General features: G+C 36.9%; 1 protein-coding gene across 13 annotated transcripts in view; it reads right to left on the reverse strand.

Annotated features, from left to right (window-relative positions):
• Nucleotides 1–683: 683 nt before the first annotated feature.
• The window catches only part of Ino80d (INO80 complex subunit D), a 70,537-nt gene continuing 58,256 nt past the window's right edge, over nt 684–12,964 (reverse strand). For 12 of the 13 annotated variants that reach the window (XM_078017888.1, XM_078017893.1, XM_078017887.1 and 9 more), the window contains one exon: nt 684–12,430. In XM_078017888.1, coding sequence (XP_077874014.1) covers nt 11,265–12,430 — 1,166 coding nt within the window. In that variant the 3' untranslated portion in view covers nt 684–11,264. The remainder of the gene's footprint in view (nt 12,431–12,964) is intronic. The other variant, XM_078017895.1, reaches the window with a different exon arrangement.

A 12,964-nucleotide genomic window follows, 5' to 3' on the forward strand; every position in this document is an offset into this window, starting at 1 on the left:
TCAAAACAAAAAATCCAGGCTGAGGATGCAGCTCAGTGGTAGAACATCTGCCATGCATGCTAAAGGCCCTGGGTTCAATCCCAGCACTGTGAAAGTAAACAAATAAGTTTTAAAGTGAATAAATAGGCTGGGGATGTACTCAATGGTAAAGTTCTCCCAGGTTCACTCCCCAGTACAGCAAAAAAAAAAAGTGTTTTTTTGTTTTGCAATGTTGGGGAATCAACCCAGGGCCTTGAACATGCTAGGCAAGCACTCTACTACTGCGCCACACCCACAGCCCCTGGTTTTTTTTTTTTTTAACTTTGGTTACATAGCATGAAATTTTTGTGTTCATAAAGAGATAAGGGGCTTCTGAGGAAGTTAAATAGAAACTGGTTTGTAAGACCTCCATTACAGCAGATAACAATTTCAAATGCAACTTCTGGTTGAACTTCAAGGTTGGATACCATAATTATAAATCACCTTGGATAAAATTTAATTTATCGACAGCTATTACTATTTGAAATCACCGTCAGTCTGACCCTAAAGACCATGAATATATCTCCCAAGAGTTGCTGCTAAAACTTAAGAATTGAAAAATACTACATTTAATAACAAAGGGGAATTTAAAAAAAAAAAAAACCTTCCTTAGATTAGTAGCTTCATCAACATCCAGGCTAAGAAAATTATACTAAAACCAAGGGTACTTCACAGCAAGATTTATTAATACATCCAAAAGAAAGAAAGAAAAATCATTTTGTCACACTATATACAGATAATACATACAGTGTTTTATACACATATTACATCAGTTTTTACACAAGAAAAATATACATAAAAATGTAAACTTTTGTATACAAAAACCCTTAAACAAATTAAACAAGGACCAGATAACAAAAGGAGACCAATCCATTATTATTTCATCAAATTTTTAAAACAGTAATACAGTACATTCATTGAGATATATATGGAAAATGTGAGCCATCTCTTCTTGTTTAAAGGGAAATTACAAACCCCAAACCCATCATCTCCCAAAATGTGTTCTCTGCCAGCAACACTACCCTCTATGCCACAGACATGCCTTTCTAACCCACACAGGCCCCACCAAAACCTACCACCTCCTGTCTTCCTTCTGCGGTCTGCAGAAATGAGTGGCTCCCAGTTTTTGTGCATATGACCAAGCTTGTAGCCACACCATTAACTCAAACACAGAGGAGAAGATTCTTGGTTCGTAAATTCCCTTTAAGCAGCTTTTTTTGTTTTGTTTTCTACATATTTTTAATGTATGGCATATTAAACATACTTGTGTGCCAAGGTGAATGAGAACACTGAAAAAGAAGAGCTTAGAGAACTGCTAGTCCTTGCTACCGTGCAGTTACTTTGTTAGAAGAGATTTTAAAACTGTCCAACCTGTCATTCACTGGTTTCTAATCAGCCACCTCACCTTTGATTTCCCACTGCAACTTGGTTTCAACTTCGGCTTCAGTACTGTAGTTAGTGCCAAGAGGCTTTTTGTTAAAGGCTGCTTCTGATATCAAGTTCCAGCTAAGATACTCTGTAAAATCATTCCAACCCCAACCTCTCCATTTAGTCTTCCGGGGTTCCCATACTCCATTTTTACCCCCTCTAACATCTTACAGTTTAGGACTGTCCATCTACCTTCCTCTCTATATATATTCTTGAGATGTAATCTGCTACCAACTCATCAGGAAATAAAATAATATTCAACAGCTAATTTTTTTTCCTTTATGTTCTTGCATTCAGTGTGTCAAGCTGATCTACTAATGAAAACTACCTGAAGCTGTGGGGAATAAAAATTAAATGACAAACACATGCAACTTGGAGTTCTTCGGCTTTTTGGTTTTTTTTTTTTTTTTAAGAAAATGATTGGGAAGACCTTTAACTAAATAAATGCAAAATGTGCTTAAGACAGGTTCCCGAGAGAGAGCTGTCTTCTTTCAAAGTTGAATTTTGAACAAGGCAGAATAACAACTAGGTGATATATTTCCCTGCAGTGAGAGAGTAGTTAACTTCCCTCCAGGCAAAATGATCTCAATGATCATCATTTATTAATGAAAGGAAGAGGCAAACTGGTGGAAATATTAGGATTGTTTTATAACTGAAACAAACAGGCTGTGCTGTGGGGTACATCTCCATCTCAGAGAGGAAAAAATGCACAAAGTTCTTCAAGTGAATCTTGTCTTTCATGGGATAGATGGCATTTTTTAAAACGGTCTCCCTTTCAGTTAAACAAACATAACAATACAAGGAAAAGGAAGATAAATAAATAATGTGTGGATGTCTTTAGATGAGACTTTTAAATGTTCTTTAAATAATTTTTGATAATGTATTTTAAATCATACATACAACTGCCATTGCAGCGACAATATTCCAGTAGGGGCAGCATTTTGCTAAATGTAAAAGATTGCCATTTAAAACTCATACATATACATGTGTATATACAGTTATATCAACACTATTTATATACATATATATCTAGAGAGCAACATTTCATTGCCTTTGAATATCTATACGTCCACTCCCACATACTGTGTGAGTTTTAACAAAGTGTATGTACACATGCTCCAACATGTATATATACACTTTTGTCTGTGTGTGCATAAGAGATTTAAAGGCACAATATATAGGGATGCGAGTTTTCTAGAGAGCTGCAGCAAAGTTAAAACAGAATGTCACACTGTGAGATAAGTCAAAAGGAAATATGGCAGAATTAATTAAAGCAGTTTCAACATGAGTAAAGTGAGTTACAGAATTCAAGAGGCTTACATGTGATTTTGTATGCTTTCCTTTAAAATGCAAATGGTAAATTTATAATTCAATCACAAAGTAAATCAAACTATTTGCTGACAGTAAATCAAAATACTTATGTGTTTTTTTCAAAGTAAGTTAAATAACCAGAAATTATCTAGGTAAAACTTTCTAAATTAGTTTTGTTTGAATGTTGCCTTTTTTTTTTTTTTTTTTTTTCCTGTTTTTGAGACAAAGATGACTACCAATTCTCAAGAGTACTGTAGAAAATACTTCTATCTTCTGGCAAAATTCAGAAATAAATATCTTTAAAAGAAACAACTGAGAAGTTAATGAAATATGTTTAAGTCAAATGCTTCTAGCTTGAAAGGACATAATTATAGAGGAAAAAAAATGATGTGTGATTTTGCTTTTCACTCATGAGAGATTAACTAGCAGAAGGTAGGGACGATAAAGAGAGTGGAACTGTGAGTAAAAATAGTTAGACATCATTTCTGACAGCCTTAAGTAAGACTACAATCCAAAGGACTTGCATTTTAGTATGCTCAGATGATGTACTCTAGAAGGTTACCTCCTCTGGCTTACAGAATAATCCAGAATTTTCTGTAGATATATAATCCTGCTTAACAAAGGCTGTTACCTATTATACACACACTTTTTTTTTTTTAGGGAAATATATGTATATAGCTTTATCTATACACACACATATACATACGTGTATATATAGATTTATACAAATGTATAAATAAACATAATACTTTTCAGTCTTTCCATTGACAAGGCAAATTCACATTCAGCAAAGTGCCACCACATCCCATATACACATCTCTGTACAGATATACACAAAAGGGTCTGTCTTTACCCTTCAATCAGGGGGAATTTATTCTAGCAAATTCCATTAACCAGCAACTGAAGGGAGAAATGGCACCAATACAAACTCCCTTCTTTCATTTGCATGCATATGTACAAGAAATGCAGATTAAAATCCAAAAGCAAGAGCGAATGGAACTGGGAGATGCTACAAAAATAACGATACAACTGTAAAAGAACAACATATAAAGCTTTCCTAGGTCTTAACTGTATCCAAGAGGAAGTCAATGAAGCTTCAAGGAGGACTACAAATACGGATGCAGTATCAGAAGTTGTTTTGACATATCTCAAAGCACATGGTTTTTTAATATTAAAAGTAAATATGACTGGGACACTTAATAACTCTAATTTTGACTATTCTATATCACCAGATACTCCAGTAAAGAGTGTATAGCAAAATGATAACTAAAACTCAAAGGAATGTTTTTTAATTCCACACCAATCAGGTAAAAGTCAAGGGTAGCATAATTTTTCCTACAGCAAAAAGATGGGGCTCTCTAACTTCCTAATTAATGGTACAACTGAATAATTTTTTAAAAAATGCTTTGGAAATAACTGAAATCACCCCAGCTTTGAAATATGCACGGTGAAATGATCCCAACAACTCCCCTTCAAAAAAAAATTCTTTATAAAAGGCCTTAATTTTTAACGTCAATGATCAATAATATTTTATTACTCAGAATATTAAGAAAACTATTAGTAACATAAAAGAGGTTCAACAGATCTCTGGTCCCATTACCCCAATAGATAAACACAGATCCTGTCTGGGTCTGTCTGTCTATCTGTCTCTCCCTCTCTTGCTTTTATGTTAAAAAATGAGAGGCTGGTCTTAGAATCTGCTGTTTCTCATGTCACTTAAAAAAACATAAGTTAATCCAAAAGTTAAAATAAAACGTACATGATATCAGAGCTTGCCTTTTAACATAATATAACATAATGAAGAATTTGGTATATTTATACAACAGAGACAATGAGAAAGTTAACTCTTAACATCCTCAACTAAATAAATCATATTTCTACAATACATTCGGTTACCTTTCTCTATTTGTACATTAGCACACATTCATCTCTCTCACACACGTGCCTCAATGAATATTTTTGCATGTGTGTAAAAACATATACATGCACACAAGTAATTTAATTCTATTTTTAAGTCACAGTGGGAATTCCTTAGTGAGGAGGGATAAAAAAGTTCCTGAATAAGACACTGAGAACATCTAGACTTATTTTCTCTATTTTACTTCCCAACTTACAGAATAAACTGTAAATTAAAGAATAAATCCATAGGAAATAAAAGAGGTCTTAAAAACTTAGTTTACAAATTCCAGCTACAGTAGTTGGAGTTTTACTTGATCTATGTATTTCTATTTACCCTGTAACTAAGCTTCTAGCCATCTTAAGTGTAAACCACAGATCATTTACTAAAGAACATGATTCTCAACAGTTCTATGAATAATAATAAATGGTCTAAAGGTGTTCTACATTTTGAGGCCCCAGGATATCCTTTTTATTTTATATATCTGCAAGGTAGCAAAGGATAGCTATACACCTTGACACGGCAGAAATCCAGTGTAAAAAGGTGCTTACTAGTTTGTCAAAAGAAAAAAAAAAAGCTCATATATAATTTTTTTTAGCTATTAAACACATAGGCAACATAATTCATTACACTCAATACAGCTTTAGTATAAAACTTATAATTTATGAGGTGATGTTAATAGCATAAATTAATATACCTTTTCTCTTAAAATCTACAATAAGTATTCTGAAAGCTCATGGGGGAAGGAAATTTTTAAATAAAAGTTTTAAAGCTGTGCATGATGGGAAAGGATTCTGTATGCTGAAGCTGAGATGAGAGCCTGAAGTAGAAAGGAAAGAAGTCCTAGGCGAGACACCGTGGGCTACTAAACCAAATGTTTTCTCTTTCTTGCGCTCTCTTCAATGATGAGTCACCTTTAGTTTCTTTTAAAATTGTTTTCTTATTTTTAAAAACTGCCCTAATTTCCACAAGGAATCCCTGAGACATACTCAATACTATACAGTGAAAAGAACTGCCACTGTTGAGAGGAACTGATTCAACCCTTCCAAACAGATGAAACAATGTCAGCAAGTGTCAAGCTTTTCTTCATTTCAACACTAATCCGTTGGAGCCAACTGTACCTTAACGATGCAGGTTGGAGTCATTTCAGGGCAAATCAGTCTATTCCCCAAGTAAAAGCAAAGGCGTGACATTTAGCTGCATTGGAGCCTTCTGCACTGCGTGTTGAAAACTTTTCCATGGGGAACTTTGGGTGCATATAGAGCTTACTTCAGTGGTCCCCAGCTTAAGAAAAACAAACAAACAAAAACAACAACAACAAAAAAAAAAAAAAGTGAAAGAAGAGGATTCTATTACTCTTCGGCCAAGATCAGTACAGAGTATGTGTGCACGTGCATACTTTAGTATCGGGGATGGGCAGAGGCAAGCAGGCAGAAGGGAAGAAGGAAAGCTGTGCTGCCCAATACTGCTTACTAGGAATTCATATTTTTCTCTAATGGGACTGTGTCACACTAAGCTTTAGATCACCCAAAACTCTGCTCTTCAAACTACCCAGACACTCCTGATATTCAGGAACTCTGAGTAAAGAAAGTCATACCAAATTTGCTCTCTGTCTGAAATGACACATCTTTTCTTAATCCTGTATCAAAGCACAGAGAGAAAAGTTAACAAAAAACAATTGGAGTGAAAAAAAGGCTTCCTAAGTTTAAACCACATTGCAGCTTTAATTAATGCTGGTTATCAAAGAGACACAACTATTCATATATGCTTATATTTTCCATTCTAACCACTGGTCAATGGAAAATGCTTAGCAGATTATCAATACATGTTCTTCACAGGTATTTAAAATTTTACTTTAATTTACGAAATATGATTTTGGCTCACTCTATAATATGATATAGGAAAGCTTATAAAGGCCAAGATACTAAGAAATCATCAAATTGTTTCACTTTTGTATAGAACATTAGTGAAGATTCAGTCATTTTCAATTTATTGAGGGGGAAAATTAAATTTAATTGTAGACGGACACGATATTTGCCTATTTGTTATTCTTTATAATTTATTTATTTTTATGTGGTGCTGAGGACCGAACCCAGTGCCTCATACTTGCAAGGTAAACATTCTACCACTGAGCTACAACCCCAGTCCTAGATGTTTATTCTTGAATTAATATATACACATGTGTATATCTGCATACACCATGTGTATATACATGTATACACATACATATGGGTATATATGTATATATCCCCCTAGAAATATACTTTCTGTCAGGAAAAAAAATCTTTAGAACAATGTAGGTTTTGGTGATAAAACAGATACAAATGAAGTATGATAAATTTTTTTCCAAGAAATCCTCTAAATTGCCTCATTAAGCTGGAGAGTTCTGTTGACCATTTAGCAGACCACGCTATTCAGTCATTCTCTATATGACAGATTAAGAACAGAATTTAATAGAATTTTAAAAGAAAGGATGAAGAAACTGAAAACTAGACACGTAAAAATTTTTAATGAATTTTAAAACGATTAAATAATTAGTTTAGTGTTAATATCCTCATCTTTTTGAGATACCAATCCACAACATTTTGAACTAAATTTTTTAAAAGAAGGAATAACCTCATACAGATATTGCTGATGAAGCTGATCAACCATCACTAGCCTCCCATGGTGTAGGGCACAGAAGGGATCCCAGACAGGATCAGCAAACCAACAGAAAGGGATTTAGGCCTGTGTGCTCAAATTCTAATGCCAATTTATAAAAATTCCATGCTATAGGTCAATGGAAATGTAACTTCTTCCATATAGGATGAACCTGGGATGGACAGGGGCACCTGTGTGTAGCTTGGACACAGTTTCCTTCCTGATCCCAAAACTGCCTTTGCCACTGTGGATTGTAATCATGTTTTGAAGACAAGACCTGATAAGGAAAAGTTTTAGTGTTAGTCAAGAAAATGGTGATCTCTAACTTCAGCTGAGAGATTGGGCTTCTTTAAGAAATAAATCTTATAAATAGTATTTGGCAAAGATAAAGTATTAGCTTTCTTTAATCTCAAGCCACTAAAGACAATAACACCAATTTTAATGAAAATAAAATAAAAAGTCACTTTCCAACTTTATCTCCATACCTACCTATTTGCTTCTCATTACATTATAATCTTCTCATAGAGGGACACTAGACACAGCACACACTGCCTGCCAACATGAAATTGCTCAGGAAGTCATTTATAAAGTAGGCATATTACACACGGTAGGTTTACTAGAGAAAATAATCCTTTGCTGTGTAAGCTATGTGACAATAATTAGAAAAATTTTCCATTGCATAGTCTGTCACTTGGTGGGTAAAGTATAATTGCTATTCACTGTCCTGAATTGTTGACTAGCTACATAACCTACAGAGATATGAACATTGCTAAGCCATTTTTACACAGGAAAAAACAACGTCTTAAGTACTTTTATTAAAATAATATTAACAGTTAAAGGAGAGAAAGCCCGTCTTTTCTTCAGATGCTATAGATCACAGTCATAAGTATCAGATCCTCAGAGCACAGAACACATCCATTAACTGCAGCAACTTTGAAAATTAAATCACAGTAACACAAGCTAACTGGCCTTTATAAATGGTCCCAAAGAACTGCAGAAACAGAGTGAATCTTCTGCCACCATATCTCATACGTTGAATACTAGAATAAAAGCTAGTTTCTACCTAAATAGGACCTTATATAAAACTTGTTTTTGATTCCAGTATTGCCTTATGATAACACAAATGTTATTTTAAAAGACACCAATTTTAAAAGACACTTCATTTCTTTTTTTTGCATATTAATAGCAAGCCTACTAATAATAATAGGACTAGAACTGCTCTGAAAACTAGAACAAAACATAATGGATATTTCTGGGCTTATAGATGTTCTTCTCTCTTCACAAGAAACAGCAAAGCAAATTGCAAGCTTGGATATTTGTTTTGAAGTAGATGAAAAGAGGAAAAGTTGTTTTTGCTAATTATTCAACCCTACACTGGTACTTTCTAAAAGTGCCCTTTCCTCAGCTATCATGGTGGGCATCTAAAGTGAATTTCCTCAATGTTTTTGGTGTGAAGCTGTAACTGGCAACATTCCTGATCATTTTCATGCCTCCCAACTAGAAAGCAGAGAAGGGCTTTTAAATGCACATAAAACAGAAAATTGCAAACAATAAAATGTGCAACTTACTGCAAACTCAGTTTTGATAACTGAAGATTTTTAAGCAGCTAATACGAGGGACAAATAGCCAGAAATAGTTCAAATTACCTACCCATGACCTGCCCTTTGCTGTCAAGAAGGGCTAATAAAAAGTCCATATGCTACTGCGCTACAACCTTTAGATAGTACACAATAGAGACAAAATGAAATTGATGGGAATTCAGTGTTACCTAATGATGATGACAATGGGATGTGAAAATAGCACAGCAAATTAAATGAGACTTGAGCAGAGGTAACTACTAATATTTCATTACAGTGCACTAAAGTAAAAAAGCTTACTGACACAGGTTCACAGGTGAGAAATATGCAAATTATGTGTTCTCACCACTCAGAATAGAAATTTATGGTGATACCAAATATAATTTTGCTTTGAAACATAACTTATAATTTAGAAATTTTTCAATCTTCAAAAAAGGCAAAGCTATTAAAAATAAATCTTCCAATCAATTAACATGATTTAAAAAAAAAGTGAATATATTACATACATATTTTTGGCCCCCAAAGAAACTTCAATAAATACAAAATAGGGCATATCATGATTCCATACAGTCACGTGACATTTCCCCTCCATAATCCCAGGCACGTGGTATCTGCATAATGCTTGCTGATCATCATCATTCCTTTAAAAAGCAGAGAAAGAAAAGCTTCCAAAAGAAGGGCCTGGTTAGAACTAGCATGGCATAAAGAGAATACATATAGGAAATAGGAAAATATGTCCAAACTTTTACCTATTAGAAAGGAATTAAGATCAAATATTCCCTGATAAATGAATTATTGTACCACTTCACTAATAGATATGTTCTCTCTGCTCATCTTTTAAAAAATATATATGTAAATTAGGCTGGACTCAGGTATAAATAGCCAATGTATCTTAAGGAACAGTGAAACTTCTCAGCAAAATTGGAGTAGAGATGCTTTAAAATCTAGCTCCACCCTTCTCTGGGGCAGAGGGCAGGGAAGGCAGGCAAGAAGAAATCTCACATATTTATTTCATAGTCACCAACGTACTAAACTATCCAACATGATTTTTTTACCCTAAAATCCTGATACTTAAAAAGAATTTCCCAAAACTTTTACCAAATTTACTTAAACCTAGATTCTTAAAATTATTTTAAAAGTACCAAATGCAGGTAAAATGTATGTCTGATCTCCATGTTCTGCTTTGAAAGAAATTTTAAAATGTGTATCCTTCAGTTATTACACATCACTTCACAACTGGTACACTGATTCTACAAGTGTCTTCAACATTTTACAAATCTTACCAAAGAATCACTACTGTAAACATGAAAAAGTCAAAAGCAAAAGATGGATCAAGAAGTTCACAGATTTCATCTTTCAAATCTATCTGACCTATCCTGCTTTTTCACATCAAGATATTTTCTTCAATGACATCTTGCAAAAGTGTCCCATGAGTGAGGGGTTAAAAACAAGTGCAGGTCTGAAAAGGCAAAATGGCCTCAGCAACCCCACAGTCACTCCAGGCAAGTCTTGTTTGACACCCGCCCCCGCCCTGCCCCCATCACTAATGTGAATTCAGCTTTTGGTGTCTCACTTCTTTATGGGCTAACATTTAGCAGAAAAGGGTTGTGCTATTCACATGGGCAGATCACCCCCCTCCCTATTCAAGAAACTTCAGTTAACTCAGTGGGACAGAATGACCAACCTTACTAGGATGTGAGATGTACAAAGGAGAAAAAAGCCTTATACTCATTACGGGGGTTAAAAAAAAAAAATTAACAACCCAATGGGACAGCTACTTCCTGCACTGCACAAAACACACACATGGGTGCACACACACTCACAGGTGGTCAAAAAACATTTTTTTTTTCTTTTTAGTTAACCATGATCACAATTAGGAATGGCATCCTGGCCTCTGGGTGGTGTCTGGCAGCTGTTGCTGAGTCAGAGCCTTAACCTGCCTCTATACACCACCAGTTATCTCCTACACAGGAACTCACTTAATAGGATCATTCTATCTAGAACCACCTATGTAAAAACCTGGCTATAGAATGGAAAGCACTGATCTGAATACTAGGAAATAGTAAAGGGCACTGGTAATCTGAGGTATCTTCCACTTCTAGGACTTGCTGCTAAAAACCAATCCTATCCAGTCAATGTGCTGAACCACCAAGGAAATCACAGGGGCCGAGTGGACCTGCCAGGAGGGAATGAGCACCAGTGCTAAGGAGCACATGTGAACACTGCAGCAAGGTCCACTGCCTGGCCACCTGTTGAGCTGGGAAGGGGGTGCCCCTCTAATTCCCATCTGCTATTTTTAAGTCTTCTTTTGGAAAAGGGGGAAGGGGTGCTAAAGAGGAAACAAAGATAGAAAACACCGGGTTCCCCACCTGCCTGCAAACACACAGACACGCTCAGTTAGGGGAGGGAAAGGGAGAAGATGCATTATTGGTACTTGTAGCTGTGGCACCTGTTACTGTGAAGCCTGTAGGAGGGGCTATAGAGCTGTGGCTGGGCTGCAGGTCCTTAGGAATGCCACTGTGAGAACTCAGCTGGTGGCCGAAGGCTGCGCTGAACTGAGGGAGTTGCTGCTTGGGAGAGGTGGAGGCCATTAGTTCAGCAGAAGGCCCCATGCCACTGAAGCTGGTCTGCGGTAACCCCGGAAGCACACTGGAGCTGCTGGGGGTCACGGTGGCGAAGGCAGGCTGTGTGGTCTCTGAGTTCGAAGTGGTGGGTGGCGTGGATAGGGAAGTGGAAAGAAGATGTCCATCTGCGCCGAGAAGGTTGCTAAATGGAGAGGGATCTCCAAGGTTGACAGGGAGATTACCCCAGTGAGTTCTAGGGTTTACCACTCCTCCAAGTGGCACCTCAAGTTGGGTTGGGAGCAAGTGCTGCGCCATGATGGGCATCTCTGCTGAAAAGGTAGCTGCCATATTATCACCAGAGTAAGATGTCGTGTGGGGAGAGGTGATATGGTCACTGTAGGGAGACGGCACGTGCTCACTATCATAATGGCTTCCATGGGGCGAGGAGTGTGAATGATCACTGCTGTATTGCTGTCGTGAGGTGATTAGGTCGTCTGCCTTGCTCAGCAGCTGGGCAGGATGTGGCCTCTGGGAGGCATGGCTGCCATCATGAAGTCCATGAAACTGTCCTGGGAAGGCTCTCTCCCCAAGTGCACTCTGGCTGATCAGAGTGGCAGAAGTAAGGCCAACGTTGGCTGGGGCAGAGAACTGCCCCTGGATCTGCCCTGCCAGGGGTGTAGGTGGGTTAGACAAGGTAGCAGAACGGAGTAGGTTCTCGTCCAGCTCTAGACTAGAAAAATTATCATGTACTATTCGCCCATTCAATAGCTCCCCTAGATCCGTGTTTACTTCTCGGCTCAAGGACTGGATTCCTGAAGCTCCAGTACCTGTGGAGAACACCCCTATTCCTCTATCTGACAACTCCTGGACTGGTACACCGTCTGACTGGGTAAGTACCCCAATGGTACTCAGGCACTCGAGAGAAGTTACGGCCTGCAGGGCCCGTTCAAGCTCCTCAGCCTCTTCGGTCGTCGGGAGGAGGTCTCCGTTCTTTCCTGAGTCAACAAAAGGCATTGAGAATAAGTAGGTCTCATCTATACCACAGCATTCATACATTTAAATTATTCAAAGAACGTCCTTCTTGAAAAGGGAAGCTTCTAGGAACTGCACTGGAAGGAAAAAGTAAACTATTAATCTGCAGGATGGGTCTGAAAGGTCAGCTGCCCGAGAACTTGAATCTCAAAGGCTATCTTATCAGATGTTCAATTCTCAGGAACTCTAAGTGTTACCGATTTAAAAATTTTATAACCATTTGGTTGTACATGTTTTTATCTAAAATTATATTTATTATATTATGATAGAAAACACAGGCTGCATAGAGCTACTGTTCCTTGCCTTGTCTATGCCCAGCTTCTTCCAGTTTGAGGGAAGACATAAGACCAGAACACAGAAGCTCATGCATACATTTCAGCACAACACTAAACACTCAGTTCATTTTGGGGGTGTTTACCTAATCCTTCCCCCTCATTCTTTTTTCATTTCTAATTGATTTTCATTAAATGGAAGCACATGGACACACTTGATTTCAC

Source organism: Ictidomys tridecemlineatus, chromosome 7 (assembly GCF_052094955.1).
Source record: "Ictidomys tridecemlineatus isolate mIctTri1 chromosome 7, mIctTri1.hap1, whole genome shotgun sequence".
Classification (NCBI taxonomy): Eukaryota; Metazoa; Chordata; class Mammalia; order Rodentia; family Sciuridae; genus Ictidomys; species Ictidomys tridecemlineatus.